This window comes from Bos taurus, chromosome 13, assembly GCF_002263795.3.
Source record: "Bos taurus isolate L1 Dominette 01449 registration number 42190680 breed Hereford chromosome 13, ARS-UCD2.0, whole genome shotgun sequence".
Lineage (NCBI taxonomy): Eukaryota > Metazoa > Chordata > Mammalia > Artiodactyla > Bovidae > Bos > Bos taurus.
The window spans coordinates 36,466,000-36,485,738 of NC_037340.1; the positions used below are offsets into that span (position 1 = coordinate 36,466,000).

The following is a 19,739-nucleotide window of genomic DNA, read 5'->3' on the forward strand; positions in this document are numbered from 1 at the left end:
GTGATTAAGACTGCACTTCCACTGCAGGGAGCATGGGTTCAATTCATGGTCAGGAAACAAAGATCCCACATGCCATGCAGCATGGTCTCTCACACATACACACACACACAAACACAAAAGCATTTACAAGAAATTCAACTGTTGCAAATTAACCCTAAGGAAATAATTTGGCAAATGTGTATAAACAAGATAGTTTAAAAATGTCTAGAAACTGTTAAGGTTGCACTGATTGAATAATTGTTCACCCAAGTGATGGATTATTGTGGAGTGTCCACACTGGCTGATAGACCTTATGATTTAGTAATAACGATAGTACTGCTGCTGCTACTGCTGCTAAGTCGCGTCAGTCGTGTCCGACTCTGTGTGACCCCATAGACGGCAGCCCACCAGGCTCCCCCATCCCTGGGATTCTCCAGGCAAGAACACTGGAGTGGGTTGCCATTTCCTTCTCCAGTGCATGAAAGTGAAAAAATAAAGTGAAGTCGCTCAGTCATGTCCGACACCTAGTGACCCCATGGACTGTAGCCCACCAGGCTCCTCCGTCCATGGGATTTTCCAGGCAAGAGTACTGGAGTGGGGTGCCATTGCCTTCTCCGAACAATAGTACTAGTGATTGCTTACACTAATTGAGCCCTTAGTGATACTTGTTTTAAGGGCTTTACATAAATTAAAACACATGCACAAACTAGAAGAATGGGAAGAGATTATTGAGAAGACTTGCTTTCTTTCTACTTTTTTTCAATACTCTTAGTAAGATTAGTGAGTTACTTTTATGATAAGCAATAGCAACAATATTATCATTTTGAAATCACTCCTTTATGAAATTCTGATATTTATGCTGTTAAACTCCCATTTTATGTGAATGTCTATGTTGCACTAGAGTTGCTTCCATATACTGACAAAACTGATTCTATGCTGTAAAAAATGAACTTATTTACAAAACAGAAACAGAGTCACAGATCTAAAAAAACAAATTTATGGTTCCCGGGGGCAATGGGGGAGGGATAAATTGGGAGGTTGAGATTGACATATATACACACTGCTATGTATAAAATAGATAACTATTAAGGGCCTACTGTAGAGCAAAGGGAACTCTACTCAATACTCTGTAATGACCTATATGGGAAAAGAATCTAAAAAAAGAATAGGTATATATATAACTGATTCACTTTGCCGTACAGCAGAAACTAACAGTACTGTAAATCACCTATACTCTAATAAAAATTTTAAAAAGTGAAAAAAGGCTGACTCTATGCAGCTTTTCCCATCTTGACTTTCAGTGACTTTATGCTGATACATTAAAATTGGCCATGGTGGGAGTATTCACATCATGGAAATTGACAGACAGTACCAGTCGGGGCCTTTTTAACCAAACAGTTTCCTGGTTACAGCACTTGCTGATGGCTGAGCCTCAGAGAGGTCCACTCTTCTTCTCTCCCTCGCTTCCTGTCTCCACCTTTTCCTCTTTTCTTCCATCCTTCATTCCTCTTAAATATGTACCAGATATTTAGAGCTTTCACAGAGCTTACATTTTAGTGGGTGTGACAGACATTAGGGCTTCCCTGATGACTCAGAAGGTAAAGAAGCCACCTGCAATGCCGGAGACCCAGGTTCAATCCTCTGGAGAAGGGAATGGCAACTCTCTCCAGTATTCTTGCCTCAAGAGTTCCATAGACAGAGGAGCCTGGGGTCGTGAAGAGTTGAACATAACTGAGTAACTAACACTTTCAGTACCTTTCATGTTCACTCGAAACATAACTAGTTTGATCAGTAAAACTTGGAAGCGATTTCTTCAACAGACATTAGGAAATATTTGTATAAGTAATTATATAGATCTGGTTATGACAAACGCTAAAAGAAGGGAAAGAATGGTATAAGAGTGTGTTAAAGGAAGACCTACTCTTAAAAAATTTTTTTTTCTGAAGTATAGTTGCTTTACAATGTCATGCCAGTTTCAGGTGTACAGCAAAGTGATCCAGTAACACACACAGATTCTTTTGCAGACTCTTTTCTGATATAGATTATTACAGAATACTGAGCAGAGTTCCCTGTGTTAGACAGTAGGTCCTTGTTACCTACTGTCGTGTGAGGTAGTCAGCAAAGAATCGTGGGTATTGTTGCTTGTTTTCATTAAATTAGATAATCTTTTCATCTTTTAATTAATCTACATCATTTGGTACTTTACTTACTAACCAGAATCTATAGAGATGAGTGTTCTTCATTATGTTTCTGATGAACCTTGCAACTGATTGGGTCATGTATCTATAACCACATTGCTGACAGTTGCAGGTATTTTGTCCCTGAAAATGAGATCCTTGGATGTGAAGGTCTGAGCCTCACACGCAGTCTGTTCTTTGCATTTAATCCTGTCTGTGTAAGGCACTGTGCATAGTGTGTTTCTATTTTGAAGTAACATGGACGGTAATATATTCACCGGCATTTTTAAAGTACACAGGAGGTAAAAGTGGATTTAGTGGTTAATGTTTTTTAACTTATTTGACAAACTTTAGCACTTTCTCACGTTACAGGAATTTCTACAAAAATAGTTTCCTTGGTTTGTTTTATCTAAGAGTAGAAAATCCCAAGCTTGTAAATTTTCAGAATCATTTCATTTTCTACCTATTTTAGTTCCTTTCTCTTTGGTTCCCGAGGTTTTCTTATAACACTTTCTTTCCTCTGATAACAGGCTCAGTCGCAGGGTGCAATAACGTTTAAGATTATACCCAGCATCAAAGAAGAGACACCATCGAAGGAAGGCAAGGTAATCATTCCTTAAAAATCCTTTTTCTTTCCCCCCAGGAGGAACTAATGTTTTTCCATTCAATACATATCTTTTTTGTTTCAGCAAGTTGACCTTAATATTCTGTTTTTTAAATAAATCAGAGTTAGACGAATACTGGCCATTTCACATTTACTCTTTATATTTATTCATCGTAAATGGAACTCTCTTCTAGATGTTTATCAAAGCCCTCTTTGACTATGACCCTAATGAGGATAAAGCAATTCCATGTAAGGAAGCCGGGCTTTCTTTCAAAAAGGGAGATATTCTTCAGATTATGAGCCAAGATGATGCAACGTGGTGGCAAGCAAAGCATGAAGGAGATGCCAACCCCAGAGCAGGACTGATTCCCTCTAAGCATTTCCAGGAAAGGTGAGTTCCTGGCGCAGAATCATGGCCTGTCTGCAGCTGACCTTTTGTTCCCTGCAAAATACCATTTCAGCATAGTTGTGATAAAATAAGCCCTGAAACCTTGCCTTCGAAGCCTCTATCCCTCAGGTTTGGATTTCTGTTTTGTCTAATGAAGTATGAATAATGACCAAAAATAACATGACAGTCTCAGGTCATATTCACTTTTTGTTATGAAGCAAATGGAAAATAGCACATTAATATCTGAAACTGCATTGATGTGAAAGCTAGAAGAAAAAAAAGTGATTTCAGAGTCAGGAGAATTTATAAAAATTTGGAAGTTAGAGGATTTATTTCTTAATTTGAGTAGATTGCATTGTATTCATTTTTTCCTCCAACTTTCCATTTTTTCTTAAGACTTTTAGTATTTTGGTATTATATTAGTCTTGGATCTGTCCTGAAAATTGATAGGCATATTGACCTTCTTTTCCTCAGGAGACTGGCTCTGAGACGACCAGAAATATTAGTCCAGCCCCTGAAAGTTTCCAGTAGGAAATCATGTAAGTTTGTTAATAAGAATGCAGAAAACCTAAACCTTGCTGTTTATTTTTGACTATTATAGCAGGTGTTTGTGGTAGAATAAGAGGCCCTATTACATGTGGTAACTTTTGGATCATCTTTTCATAAGAACCAACAAGTAAGAAATTTGTAATGGGAATGGCAAAGTGAATCTTTTGAAGAAAGGGGTCTTTGGGGTTGTTTATAATAAACCCATGACTCACTCTTTAAGGAAAAAAAAAAGATTGCTACTCTTTTGTTTTCTGAATTTAGGTATTTTATATTGTAACCTAAAATGCATCTCTTATCTCTGTAAAGCTAAGAGGTTTGGTTTAGATAATTCTTGGTAAAGATTAGAGGGGAAAAAAAATCCATCATTTTCTTGGGCACAAAAGGACTTGTGCCTAAAACAGTTGTTCTTGTTCTGTTTTGTTCCTTGTTTGTTTTGACATCATAGTCAAAACGAAGCTCTGACCTTCACCCTGTCTGTTCAGAGTTATTACCAGACTAGATTAAAAGAAAATAAGAGTAAGAAAAACAAGGATGTAGGATTGCTGGAAGAGATAGTGTGCTTTTTCTTTCAACCTACCCTTCTCTCAGCCTCTCTTGACTTCCCATCTCCCACCTCTTATAAGTCCCCAGCTTATCTTTAAATGTCCCGTTTTATCTTCTTTGTTTCATGGTTCTAGGTATTTTAAGAGTTTTTTAAAAGCCCTTTGTTTTCAGCATAGAAATTGTACATTAAAAGGTGAAATGAGCAAATAAACGGTCCTGGAATTATACACCAACATCTGTTTTTGGTATCGCTGTGCTTTTCACATCTCCTGTTATTTCTGTCAGTTAGTAGGAGCATAGAGCCCAGGAATCACGTTAGAAGGGAGCCAAACTGCAGTCGAGTATAAATCTCACCAGCAGGCTTCAAGCAGAGCACTGATGCAAAAGCCTGCTTGTTCTTGCTCTGTTCAGTCTGGGCAGAAGGAAGAAACCCTTATCGTAGACAGCCAAATGGACTGTGACACTGAGGGCTTCAAGTTTAACCAGAGTGTTGCGTTGTTCAGCGTGATGAATTTTCACTGGGAGCACATCCAGAGGCCCCTACCCGACTTGCTCTCTGAGGGACTTTTGAATTTGAGGGCCTGCACACTTCTTATATATGTGGGACAAAATATGTGTAACCTGAAAATGAAGTAGATGTGATTCTACTCAAATCTGAATGCATACTCAAATTGGCTTGGGTTTTAGACAATGTAGAAATGTACAATTGGTTATAATTATGAATGTTCACTTATGTAAAATTTTTGATAGATGTATTTTTTTTTTTTAAAGAACTGTACAAAGTAGAGAGGTTGTCTTTTTAACAGCTCTCCCCACTGGTTTCAGTGTAAATGTTTGTGAATGTAAGAGGGTATGTGTGTTTGTCTGTGGGTGTGTGTGTAGAAGCACTAATTATAATGGAGATTTTTTGTCTTTGAATGTACATAATTTCTTTTATATGTTAAAACTCTGGTATCTGAGCCCGAAGACTTGTCATTATGGAATGTGGAGGTCCTTTCACCTTTTTTTCCTTTTCTTCTTCTCTCTCTTTTTTATAACCTAGATTTTGATTCACTGAGAGATGCATTGTTCTCATATTTAGGTGTTCCTTATTTTTAAATAAAAATAAATCTGGTCAATATTAGTTGGAATAAATCACTAGCATATAGTAATACAGCCTTGTTCAGAGAAGCTTTATATTTCTGTGAAAATTAAATAGAAAGCCAATGTCTTTATTCTCAAAGAATTGAAATTCCATTTGAAATTTCTTTGAATGTTGTCTCATAAACCCCTGAACTCAAAAGTTACGCAAAAATCATTGCACTGGATCTGAACATTTTTAAAAGCATTTAAAGCACTTTGTTTTGTAGCCTGTGTATTTGAAAATGATTTTTTTTTAATGTAACAGAATCTCATAAAAGCCGTCTGACTCAACACTTCCTGGACTTCAACTTTTGGTACTTAGATTGTTGGAGTAGGACATTCATGTTTTCATGCCCTTTGCTGAATTGTAGAATAATACTATGAAGAAAAGCAGAAAGCTAATATAAAGTCTTTTATTTTTATATTTCATTTTATTGAAAAAATCTATATATATTTTATAATCATTCTATTTAATTACATTGAATAACATATAATAGGTTTTAAAGTTTCTGATTTAATATAAAATTTCTAAAAGAAGAATAATCCACCTTGGTATTTATAAATTTATGGAAAAAACTCATGTTTATAAAAATTTTCTTCACAAAATTTCACAAGGGCACTTAAAACCTAGAAAGATAATGGTTAAGGCATGGAATTTAGAAAAATGACTAATCTAAAAATGTCAAATTAGCCAGTTAACTTTTTCACAAAGTGATTGCTTTTGCATTACTAGTGTTTTACTCTTTATTTTAAATGAAGAGTAAACTGTATAACTGAAGTCTGCATGGAGGAAAAGTTTGTGGGTAATGGCCCTGGTCCTATAGGGGTTCAGTTAATGTGAGTGTAGAAGTCAAGAAGGGTTGGAGCATCCCAGGGCTGTGTTATCTCTGCCTTTGTGTTTGTGCTAGAACTCTCGTTCCTGGCTCCATGAGACCCAGAATAAAGGAAATCAGTTTTATTCTGAATAAAATTAGAAGACTTCCTCAGGCTTTACAACTGCCATCCTTATATGCAAAATTCTGAGTGTATGTGGTATTCAACCTTGATGCTTAATTATAGTTCCTCTCCTTAAGAATCCACGTATATCTAATACATATCCAGAAAAATGGGCTCCTCAAACAAAATAATTTGCTTCTTACACATTCTTTAAAACTAAAACATGAACTCTTAAAACTAAAACATTCCTGAATCTTAGAAGTTTGACGTAGCAATTCATCTCCTCCTCTTCCACTTCCTCCTCCTCCTCTTATCCAACAAAGAAAATTTTTTTAACTTTTTATTCTATATTGGAGTGTAGCTGATTAACAATGTTGTGATAGTTTCAGGTGGACAGCAAAGGGATTCAGCCATCCATTCTCCCCAAACTCCCCTCCCATCCAGGCTGCCACGTAACATTGAGCAGAGTTCCCTGTGCTGTACAGTAGGTCTTTCCAACAAAGAAGTTTATATGCAGTTTTGTCTGCTTGCCTTCCCTGCTTCATCTAATGCTGGGCTGTCACATAATGAATGTTAATAATACAGACAGAAGAACAGAGCTGGAAGGCTGACACGTGTTCTTTGCTGTGATGAGGGTTTAGATAGTCACCAGAAGGACACACTTATTGAGTGACTTCACTTTCACTTTTCACTTTCATGCATTGGAGAAGGAAATGGCAACCCGCTCCAGTGTTCTTGCCTGGAGAATCCCAGGGACGGCGGAGCCTGGTGGGCTGCCATCTGTGGGGTCGCATAGAGTCGGACACGACTGAAGCGACTTAGCAGCAGCAGCAGCAGAAGGACACAGGGTGTTTGGGGCTGAGTACGAGCACATTTTATGTTTCAAGTGGTACGTAGGGATAGATATCCTGACAGACAACTTGGCAGCTTGCGATACTTGTGTCAATATAATTTAAAGGAACTATGTTTCTTCTGTCAAAACTGATTTTTATAGTTCAGTTGCGTATGTAATGCCATATGATGTCACCTAACTTCTAAAAAGAAATATGAATTTCTTTGATTACTTGAAATATTATTTGTTCCCTTTCTATTGAAACGTAAGTATATAAGTTAGGAATTAGCTTCTTAGTAGCATAAACTTTAACTTCAATTCGATATAATTTATATTTAAATCGAGTCTGTGTGGGATTCAGAAAAGGCTCTTATTCATGGAGTCTATTTTACTGCAGAATGTTCAAGTATATTTATTTACAGTGCTTATTTACCTGTTTTTAGTTATCAAAGTATAAATACCTGAATATTTCTAATAATGATGATTGAATATTAATGAAAATATTTCCTTTTACAAAATAGCTTTAATAGAATTCCAGTTATAAAAAATAATTGTACAACTTACTGACTTTTTAAAAATTAGAAGGTAGAGACAAAATATTTTAGAATTTGTTTTAACCAATTTTGATTGTTATCATGTGGGTAAAAAAGAAAACATTTAACTGCAGTCAAAGGGTGTCCATTTAAATAGAGTGTCACCAGGTTCATTCAAAGACAAATATTTTGTGAACTGAAGATCACAGTCTACTAGCAATACAGTTTAAACATTGAGGAAAAGAGTGAATTCATTCACATGGTACCAGTGTTCTGGAAGGCCAAACAAGATATATATGTATATATCATTACTCTACAGGTTGTTGTAACAGTACTTTCCAAGCTGAGTAAGCCCCTTCTTCCTGGCGTCTTAGATAATGTTTATTTACTGTTTTCATACATACATTTAATTCAAAAATTAACAAACAGAGTATGTTCTTAAATTTGTGTGTCTAATACTTTGTCACACATTTTCTGAATATTGGTGGGATTGTGTGTAAGAGAAACATATGAGGTTTTAAAAATATGAGAAATACTTTTTTGCCCCGACACCTTTTGGGAGATATCAAAGATCAGTTTGTGTAGAAAGAGGTGTAGATGAATTAAGTTGTAAATTGCACATCTGGTCATGAGATGGTTGAGGTGAAGACCTTTCTTGTTGTTGCTTAGTTTTCATCTCAATAGACTGTGATCTCCTCACACACATAATTGCATTGGAGAAGGAAATGGCAACCCACTCCAGTGTTCTTGCCTGGAGAATCCCAGGGACGGGGGAGCCTGGTGGGCTGCTGTCTATAGGGTCACACAGAGTCGGACACGACTGAAGTGACTTAGCAACACACACATAAAGATAAGACTGTCAGGGTGTATGTGTTTAGCTTTTCCATGTGAGAGATTCTCAACCGTACTGTCTTCTGCCTTTTGTCCTGGGACCCTGGTTCATACAGGTAAGAGAGTTGACCAGTGGTTAGAGGTCTGCTCTGTGGTCATGGATCACTGCAGCCTTTTGGGGAGTACAGTGAGGGGTGTGTGGTCTGAGAAAGCAGTTTCTAGAGTGGGGCCTAACTCTGCCCCAGAGAATATCCCATCAATACAGACACAGTTTCTCCACTTGTCAGGAGCATCTGATGGGTCCCACTCTGGTAACCTCTAGCAACAAGTCCATCCTGCCGGGGATGCAGTGCTTTTCCTTCCTCTGAGGACACTGCTCTCTCTCATTGTGACCTTGGTCTGTCTCTCCTCTCTGCTTTTTATAATTGTTGCATTCTGCATGTCGGTGCTCAGTGATGTAGAGCGGACTCTTGCTGCAGCTGGGAGAGGAGAAGGCCCTTCCCTGGCTCCCCTGGCAGGCAAACACCTACTAGGCTGAGGATTCTGGGCGGGCAGCAGGCTGGAGTAGTGGAGGGTGGAGGGAGGTAGTCGGGAAACTTGACAGAAATCTGTTATTTCCAGGGACTTTTCCCTTAACTTAGGTTTCCTAGTTTGAAGCTCCAGGTATTAAAAAGTGACTTTTGGGGTGATTGCATGGTAATTCAAAACTCAGACTCTGGAACTGGACTGCATGGGTCCATGTCCCATGTGCCACTTATGAGTGCCTTATCCCTCTCTACCTCTGATTTCCCATCTGTAAAATGAGGATAATACTTCCAGCTTCATAGGGTTGTTGGAGAATTATATAACATTATCCATTTGATGTGCATTCAGCAGTGCCTAACTGAAGCAAGAGTCCTGCAGCTTACCCCAGCTCTCTTCTGAGATCCACCTTTTATATGTTTTTCCTCTTTGCTTTTTCTACTGGGTTCTATTAAGCATGATACTTGCTATTGGATATTTATGTGTATGTTTTGTCATGCTAAAAATACCATCTCTTCCTACTTTAGAATTGCAAGGAGGAAATGTTCTTTTGAGAATTTATGCAGCATATTTAGGACCTCTTATTAGAATATGAAATGTACATATGCTGCATATATTTTAAGTTACAGATTTTATTTTTATGTGGATGGACTTGGTGTTTTAATTTGTGTGTGTGTGTGAGAGAGACATGGCTTTTTATCATCTGATTTATGTAATGTGGAGTCTTTAATCAAGAGTGCAATATTCAGTCTATCTTATTGTGTATTATCACAAAAGTACACTGTTTGACAATCTATTATGCTTTACAGCAGAATTGTCTGAGATCACAGGTTGGTCAATCTTTAACATGACTTGTTTTTATTTCTACTTAGATGTTGGGCTTGGCTATCCTGTGTCACATCCCTTCATTGTTTGTTTTCTAATCATTTGTTTTAGATGCACGTGGCATTTCAGAGCTCCTAAGAAATGAGGATAAATAAATTCACAACTTGAGTGACTCATACTATAAACCTGAATAGTAATAATTAGCTTGTCATCTTGGCAAATGACTGTCCCAATAAAGCTAACGCAGTTTGAAGACCCATGGGTATTTGAAAAGTAAAAATAAGATGCTGTGCACACTTTCTCCTAAGTGTTTTCTTTGGCTTCTGTGCTGTCCTGTGAAGAGAGAAGCCAGCAGAGAGCTATTCTGATTGGTCCTGTTCACTCAGTAAGGTCAGGTAGCAAAACATCTCCTGCCTTGACTTGTGGTTACAATGTTCTTCTGTTAAATATCCAGTTCTCTCTCCTTCATTAACTGAAGAGGAGTCTCCTAGGTCAAACCTAACTCATAATGCCTTCTTGTTAGTAACTTAAGAATTATTTCAGATTACTTCTTAAAATACTTTTCATCATGTAATATAGACAGAATAAAAATAAAGGGTTCTGTCTGACTCATTTCATATGTATAATAAGTTGACGACAGTTGTCAGGATATTGTTACATTTACAGGATATATAGACACTTTAAGGGCAAAATTTGTTGCTTTGAAAATGTTTACTTTTTTTTTTTTACTATTTTCATCATGAAATATCCTTAGTTCTAAATAGTTTAGAAATAGAACTGTACCATGAAAATTAATATAATCCCCTTATAGAAGGTATTTTTAAGAAATGCTGATGGTTTTTTCTGGTTATTTTCCCTTTTGGGTATTTAATAAACTATATGAAGACTTTTGTGTTTTCACTGCTTACATGTATACATTATTTTTAGACCATAACTACAGTATAGTCTAAAATGTAGTTTTTCAGATTCTATTCTATTTTATTCATTGACTAATTATTTTGAAATATTTAAAATACATTTGTTTTTTCCCTTTGGCTTTTCTAAGATGAGGAGACAGTTGAGAGTGGTAGGTGGATTTTTTTTTTTTTTTTTTTGGTCCCTTGGGTGCAGTATCTATCTTCCTACTTTAATTGTATTTTCTGCACATTTAATCATTTCCTCCTTTTCTTTTTTTGTGCTTCTCAGAGGAAATTAAAGGTACATGTATACAAGTTTCCCTGCATAGTCTAGTAATTTTGTTTAGTGCACATATGTAGAGGATTAAATTGACCATAGTAAGCAGTTTATATTTAAAAGATCATTGTACATCCTAACTTTGATCTTGACATTATAGTACCCGCAGTCATGGTTGGACTTTGTTTTAGAAAGAAATGTACACTTGTTTTTTTGCTTCATAAAGCAGCAGTATACACAGTATTCTAATGTAGTACATTACTTTTATCTGTAATAGTCTCAAAGATAAATGAAGAAAACAGTGCTATTCATATCTACTGACAGACTTATTACCTAAGGATGTGGGGAGCGTCGTCTTAACTATTTGATTTCTGCAGTCTGTGTTATTAGTTTTAGAAGTATATTTGTGTAAAGATGAGAAGCCTAAAATAATTAGGACCCCACTACTTAAATTAAAAACTTAAGATTTGCAAAACCCAGTATTTGTTTAATTCTTGGCAATAATTAATAGCATATTGTTTATTTTAAAATGTTTTCATCGTTCATTTTTTTTTTTAATCAAAAGAAGGGCTGTGTCTTCATTTTAACCTTTCTGTCTACTCCAGTGAGCCAAAATAAGTGTTATATTTTACACAGTCTCAAGGAGCCTGACTTACAAAAATAAATTTACTTTAGGGATCAAGTGGTATAATTTTCTTGATTGACAAAATATAAATGTATCAGACAAGTCTGTTAAAATGTTCTTGGAACTGCAATTAAGGCACTTCCAAAGAAGCGTGAAAAAAGAATTGCATGCTGTTTCAAAATGTTACTGTAAACTTAAATATAAAACAAAATGTTTTATGTTTAAGAGTAGCATTGTGAGGGCTGTTCTTTGCTGTGCTTTGTGACTGTTTGAAGTGATTTATTTTTTTGCATCTGTGGCTGGGCTTCTAACTGTTCTGCTTTGTTTCTCGGCTTTCGTTCTGTCTGCTCTTACACTCCATCCAGAAGATGCTGAATATGGTGGTATCAGCAGTGGAACCTATCTAGGTGAGCAATTAGTCATGGAAGAGGAGTTCTTTCTTTCTGTTGCTTTCTTCAAAGCCATTACACTGTTTTGTCTTAAATTAGCATATTTACATTAGCATGCTCTGCTAATCAGTCGGGGGTAGCATGAACCTTTATTTTAAACTGGCTCAATTGGTTGGACACAAAGGAATTCAAAATAAATAAATTCAAATTTGGTTTATTATTCAGGAAGCTTCCCAGATGCTCTATTTTTGAAAACCATGATAATTTTTTGATAGAGGATGACAAAGCATCTATTTGTGCTAAGTAAGTTTACTGAATTAGTTGTCTCTGGATTCTCTAAATTATCTAGCTAGCTGTAAATTATTCAAAACTTCTAAATAACTTGCATCTTCCTAAATAACTTTGGTTCCATTTTCTAATGACTTATTATTCCCATAACCCCCCTCAGAATACCCACTAATCAGCTCCCTGTACAATTAAAGTTTATGATTAACTTGCTCCTCTGTTCTGGATGGAAAATTTTCCACTTTGGAGATGCCAAGGGATGATATAAACAAAAGTCAAGATATCCAGAGATTGTTAAAGCCTTCAGAGTTATCTTCATCTCAATTCAGACCTTTCCTCACTCTGCTGTGTGTCGGGACACTGACAAATTCTTCACTTGCAGTAGTGAGGGATAGTGGTATGGAAACTCAGTTTGAGAGAGAAATCTTTCAACCTCCTTATTTTCAGATTAATATTTAGCAATATTTATGTACATGATAATATCTCTTGGTTATTGAAGAACAGTGCCAGATCCTGCATTTGTTATTTAATATATATCTTACCTCCCTTTTTAAATTTAAAAAAAATCTTATCTCTCATATGGCGAAATTGGTGGTATTTTTTCCACTTAAAAAAAAAGAAACTGAGACACAGAAATCTTACAGGATTTACCAAAGACAATAAATGTTGCATCTTGATTTCAAATCCACAGCTATGTAGGTATAATACCTACTGTGTCTTTTACAGTATGCTGCCCTCTAGCTTTTCATTCTACAAAACAAACAAAAAAAAAATTGCAGAACATAGGGTATTTTAATTTATATGCTGGGAAAACTGTAATTTACAGAGAGAGAATTGGATGATCAGAGAGAGGTTAAATTTTTCCTCAATTCTTCACTCAATTCAGAACAATACAATGTGCCAGATACTCTGTATATTAATCGATCCTCTCTTACAGTCTTAGAAGCCTTAATGGCTGCAAACCAGAGGCATTGATTAGTCGCCTGATTCTGTGGTCAGCTGGGCAGCTCTGGTCTGTGTCGGCCTGACGGATGGCTGCAGGCTGGTGGTTTGGCTGGGGTCTGCCTGGTCTGGGGGGCAGGGGTGCTCAGTTGGGCAAACTTGTTTCTGTCCCACATAGTTTTTCACCCTCCAGTAAGCTACCCATGTAGAGGTCTCGGGGCTCTGCAGAGCCACAGAGAGAACCATCGCTGGTATCTAAGTGTGATGAGACCTCTGCTTGTATCACACCCGCTGATGGCCCATTGGCCAGAACAAGTCTTGTGGCCATGCCAGTCTGTCGGGGGTCGAGGGGTGGACTGCCCTGGAGGTTGGGGGACAGGGAGAAGCCGTCACTGCACACTTCTGCCTGTCTCCAAACTAGAAAGAGGGGCACCTATCCTTGGTCTGTGTGTATCTCTCCAGTGAAGAACTGTGGCATACTGTGCGTGGGGTTCTCAAGGCAAGAATACTGAAGTGGTTTGCTGTTGCCTGCTCCAGTGGACCACATTTTGTCAGAACTCTCCACCATGACCTGTCCATCTTGGGTGGCCCTACACGGCATGGCTCATAGTTTCATTGACTTAGACAAGGGTGTGGTCCATGTGATCAGTTTAATTTTCTGTGATTGTGGTTTTCATTCTGTCTACCCTCTGATGGATAAGGATAAGAAGCTTATGGAAGCTTCCTGATGGGAGAGACTGAGGGGAAAACTGGGTCTTGTTCTGATGGGCAGGGCCATGTAAATGAGATGGTTGGATGGCATCACTGACTCGATGGACATGAGTTTGAGTAAGCCCCAGGAGTTGGTCATGGACAGGGAGGCCTGATGTGCTGCAGTCCATGGGGTCACAAAGAGTCAGACGTGACTGAGCGACTGAACTGACTGAACTGAACTGAAGAACTATGGCATGAAGCATTATTGGATGAATGTCGGCTTCCCTGGTGGCTCAGACGGTAAAGAGTCTGCCTGCCCTGCAGGTGGCCTGGGTTTCATCCCTGGGTGGGGAAGAGCCCCTGGAGAAGGGACTGACAAACCTTTCCAGTATTCTTGCCTGGAGAATCTTGTGGACAGAGGAGCCTAGTGGGCTACAAGTCTATGGGGTCACAAAGAGTCGGACGCGACTGAGTGACTAACACTTTCACTTCACATGAAATACAGTAATTCAGAGGATGTGATGATCGTCTGAGGCTGGGGCAATGAGGGAGTCAGTCGCATGAGAGGGGATGCTGGAACAGGCTCCGTTGTTTAGGCGGGATCACAGTTAGTGCCAGGGGATGAGGGCAGGAGTAGCAGTATGGACGGAGGTGGCTGTTGCAGAGCACAGGGCGACAGGTAGATGGCAGCACTGGAAACTGATCATCCTGCTTGATGACGTGAGATCTTCAGCGGCAGGCCAAGGAACTTACACATTTTATTAGCATTTACCTGGTTTTTGGACTCACGTAATTCTTTGTATAAAGAATGAAATACAGGTTTTATTCTACATGTCTCTGATAGAATGTAGGGTTCTATAAAGTTAATATTTAGTAGATATGACTTGAAACTCAAAAGCAAAGGTGATTAGCACAATGGGCTGCTTTCAAGAGCTCAAAGGGCATGAATCCTGATAAAATGCCATTGCATCTGGCAACTCGGAATCACTGCTGCTGCCTGAGAAATGACTTTCCTGGAAGCCACAGCCTTGCAAGTGAGGGTGGACAGTGAAGGGAGAGGTCAGCAGAGGTCAAGGTGGTTTGTGTAGTTGAGGATAGGAGTAGTTTAGTGGGAGAGGATAATTGGTTCATATCTATAGGCAGAGATAAAGGATTGATGGTAAAGGATTAAGTTCTGAGATAGAAAGTAGTTCCTTGATCAAAATCCCAAAGCAGATGAGATTAGATGGAATTAAGACCACAGGATCTTTATCACTTGGATCAAGTGAAGCCTGCAGATACCACAGGTCCCAGGAAAACATTCTTTAGAAAGTGCAGAGGGCTTAGTCCTTCCAAGAGACCACTCTGTGGTTGTTCCAGTTGCTTCAGTTGTGTCTGACTCTTTGTGACCCCATGGACTGTAGCCTGCCAGGCTCCTCTGTCCATGGGATTCTCCAGGCAAGAATACTGGAGTGGGTGCCATGCCCCTCTCCAGGCGATCTTCTCAACCCAGGGATTGAACCCATGTCTCTCATGTTTCCTGCACTGGCAGGCGGGTTCTTTACCACTAGCACCACCTGGGAAGACCCACTTTGCACTGCCCCCCCCCCCCAATTATGGATAAAAATAGGGCACAATCCAGGTGAAAGGGGAATATCATGAGTCATTTAATAACTTGTATCAAGGGGTTCACAGACAGTTGTCAGGCTGTGTTTAGGCAAAAGATCCATTTTTGTTAGACCCACAAACATGAGAAATTTCATGTTTCCTGACTCCTTTGACAAAACAGATTTGACCAAACTAGGCCTTCGTTTTCCAGTGTTAAAAATTAGCAGAGGCTGAGTTACAAGTGGCCCCTTAAATGAACACAAGCTCTCCAGTTCAGCACAGCCTCGCCGTGCTGTGGCCGAGCCAGCCCGGAGACGGGATCCCGCGACACTCTTCTAACAGTCGTGTTGATGCTTGTGCTATATAACAGTGAAGTCTTTCTTTATGTCCCAGTTCTCAAACGTGGGGAAATAAAACTAACCAAAGAGCAGTTAAGGGAAAATGGGACCACCTAGTTCTTCGAGGAGTGAATACTGTACAAATCGTGTCAGTGTTGACAGAATGCAATTTAAGATTTTTCTGCCCGTCTAGCTTCTGTTGGCTTTTGGATTTTGCAAGCCCTGATTACAGAGCCTAACTCTCGACTCCGTTCAACTCCTGGTCGTGGAGACGAGTTTTCCTTTCCATACCTGACAAGCCAACAGGAGAGCAAGGTCGACATGTTTTTGTAGATGTCTGTCATGACATCTTTCTTCTTTCTGGTCTAAATGCTTGTTCTGATATAATAGCAGCAAGACAGCCACAGATTCGAGGCACCTAGAGGTTCATGTAGCTACAGGTGGGGTCAGATATCTGAGAAGAGAAGCGTACAGTAAGACAGCTTTGTGTTCCTATGACATAGTAGGATACAGAAATTAATAGTGTTTCTGATAAAAGTTTTTTCTTTTAAGGAAGCCCTTCAATGAATGACTACTGAGTGGAAATTGTGTCTTTCTGCGGGATACACAAGTTTGATGGTACTTCTCTGGTTAGTTTTATTTCTATTAAAGAGTTACTTTGTTATAAATAGACTAAGCAAATGGACTGCCTTGTGGAATGCTATTTTGGCTCCCACCAAGAACCAAACCCTCAAAATGCTACAGATTTTTATACATTTTTAAAAGCAGTCTCATAAGCAGCATGCTAACATTTATGGCAAAGCTATTTTTTGGTATAAATATTATTTGCTAAACACCTTTAAATATAAAGAATCTGCCTGTGTAGGAGACCCAGGTTCTATCCCTGGCTCAGGAAGATCCCCTGGCCAAGGGAATGGCTACCCACTCCAGTATTCTTGCCTGGAGAATCCCATGGACAGAGGAGCCTAGTGGGCTACAGTCCATGGGGTCACAAAGAGTTGGACATGACTGAGCGACTAACAGTTTTCACTTTGACTTTAAATATAGTGATGTAATGAGATAGTGTGACGTTTTATTCACTTTTCTTCTTTTCTCCTGTTGAATAATCATGTCTCTACCTATTTATTTTTTCCTATCGGGTTCTTTATCAGTCTCCTGTTAATGTTATGAGCTCTTTCTGTATCATGCACATTAGCCCTCTCTCTGCTGTGTGCATTTTCTTCTGGTCCTTTGGTGCATTTTACCTTTTTTTTTTAAATGTCAAGTTTAACATCATATATACATTTTAATTTTTACATAGTCAAATCTATGAATTCTTTCCTCTGTTTTCAGAGTTTTGTATTCCCCACACCAAAATTTTTAATTTATATCTTTTGCAAAGTAATATGTACATTAGATCGAAGCATGTGAAATTGCTGTGGTTTTTTTTTGTAGGTCAAAAGTCATCAGAATGTCAACAGTTTCATATAGCTCTATTTAGTAAATCGTTTGAAAAGTGAAATGGCATTGTAAGTTCTTGTAGGCAAAAGCAGGAACCTTTTCTCCTCTTCCTCTTTGGTGTCACGTCCTCCTTCAAAAGATCCCACTTTAGCTCTGGTTAGCAGATTCTTACGGTATTTGCAGAATATAACTTTCTTGTAATGGTATTTCTCGATTGGTTTCCTGATATTTATTGAGCACCTGTTATGTTCTGGACCCTCAGCATTTCAACAGAGATCAAAAGCAGACCCCCTTTCATAGAGTAAGGGACTGGGGTGAAGACATAACTAAATAAATTGCACTAAATAAATTACATAATACATTCAGTGGTGAGACATGCCATGAAGAAAAGTGAAGCTGGAACGGCCACTGGGAGAGGTAAGGACACGCAGCTTCAGTTTTCCCCAGGGTGGTTACTGAAGGCCTCCCTGAGGCCATGGTGGAGAACACCCCTCAGGGGCCTTGTGGAAAAGGAATAATGGGGCAGTCGTGTGCAAAGGCCCTGAGATAGGCCCCGGGGCATCTGTGGAGCAGGGAGACCAGTGTGACCCGAGCAGAATGAAAAAAGGGAAGAGCGGCAGGCTTTGAGGCTGGTGAGATAACAGGATGCTGGTGTGAGGGGCACTGAGCTGACCCCTTTGGCTCTTATTGTGTGGGATGGGAAGTCAGACAGGTTTGGAGCAGAGTGACGTGCCTGGCTGTGAGCTTCAGGGTCACTCTAGCTGATTTGCTGAGAACGGGCTGTAAGAGAGCCAGGGCAGAGGTGGGCAGTTGTGTGTCATCCAGATAAGAAGTGGCTGTAGCTGGAACCAAAATGTCATTAGTAGAGGTGGCCCTGGTGGCTCAGTCAGTAAAGAATCTGCTTGCAATGCAGGAGACCTAGGTTTGATCCCTGGATTGGGAAGATCCCCTGGAGAAGGGAATGGCAACCCACTCCAGTATTCTTGCCTGGAGAGAATCCCATGGACAGAGGACAGGTAGGCTACAGTCCATGGCGTCTCAGAGTCAGACATGACTGAGTGACTATCACTCACTCATACATATACATACACACAGAGATTTTAAAGAATTGGATCATGTGACTGTGGAGGCTTAATAAGTCAAAATCTACAGGCTAGGTAGCAGAGTGGAGACCAGGGAAGAGTTGCAATTTGAGCCAAAGGCTGTCTGCTGCTGGAAATCCTTGCTCAGGGAGAGGTTAGTCTCTTTTCCATTAAGATCTTCAACTGATTGTATAAGGCCCACCCACATTATAGAAAGTAATCTGCTTTGAGAGGGTGAGATGAATTGAGAGAGTAGCATTGACATATATATATTACTACATGTGAAGTAGATAGGAGTGGGAAGCTGCTGCATATAGTACAGGGAGCTCAGCTCGGTGCTCTGTAAAGACCTAGATGGGGAATGGTGGGAGGGGATATATATGTAAACTTATAGCTGATTTACATTGTTATATAGCAGAAACTAACACAACATTGTAAAGCAATTATACTCCAATAAAAAAAATAGAAGGAAAAAAAGAAAAAGTAACCTGCTTTATTCCAAGCCTACTGATCTAAATGTTAGCCTTTATCCAAGAAACACCTTTACCAGAGGCATCCAGAATAATGTTTGATTATCTGGGCACTGTGACCCAGCCAAGTTGACACATAAGATTAAGTGTCACATTCTCCAGTCTCTTACTGTACGTTAAATATATCTATGGTAATTACTGTGGTGAGGGAAAATTTACCCTTTGGAGATTTGATACGTCTTGCACATCAAATGTTTCTCTCACTAAAAGAAGTAATTTAAACCATACAAGTCAACAACGTGGAATGGATCTGTGACATTTCAGGCGATTACTACAAGTCATACAGTACTCTGGTGACTCCAGAGCTCAGCCACTACCGCTGCTTTCTCAGACACGCCTGGTTCTAAAGAACAGCCTTTGCACAGGATGGGTCTGTATCCATCCTCAGCACCGGACACCTTCTCCAGCTGTAGGACCCCTCTGGAATATGGCCAAGGGAGCTCCTAGAAAGTCTGCCTTCTCATGAGGTCATTTCCAAGGACTACTTACATAGAAGAATTTCTTCCCCTCACTCCTTATCTGCCTCCACACTGTTATTTCCTGAGTCCACAGATGCAGAAGGACAGCGGGAATGATTACCCTGCAGACAGAATATTCTTGGACCCCAAGTGGAAATGCCCAGGGTCGCTATTGATCTAAGTGAGGCCGATAATCATTTAGTGAATACATTTTCACTTTCTCTGATGTGCATAAAGTCAAGCACAAAACAGTATAAGTAGCCATTTGCCTGATGACTGATTACATTTTTGAAAATACATTCCATGTCAGATTGATCTAAGTTGACTCTTGAAAGCAGTAGCACTGTAATACTCCA

General features: G+C 39.1%; 1 protein-coding gene and 1 long non-coding RNA gene across 3 annotated transcripts in view; one reads left to right on the forward strand and one right to left on the reverse strand.

Annotated features, from left to right (window-relative positions):
- The window catches only part of MPP7 (MAGUK p55 scaffold protein 7), a 223,598-nt gene that overhangs the window by 161,894 nt on the left and 41,965 nt on the right, over positions 1 to 19,739 (forward strand). The window contains 3 exon segments of the mRNA NM_001100347.1: positions 2,687 to 2,761; positions 2,955 to 3,151; positions 3,623 to 3,687. Of these exon segments, the coding sequence (NP_001093817.1) occupies positions 2,687 to 2,761; positions 2,955 to 3,151; positions 3,623 to 3,687 (337 nt within the window).
- LOC104973767 (uncharacterized) overlaps positions 1 to 19,739 on the reverse strand; it is a 178,034-nt gene that overhangs the window by 55,143 nt on the left and 103,152 nt on the right. The gene's annotated exons all lie outside the window — the stretch shown is intronic.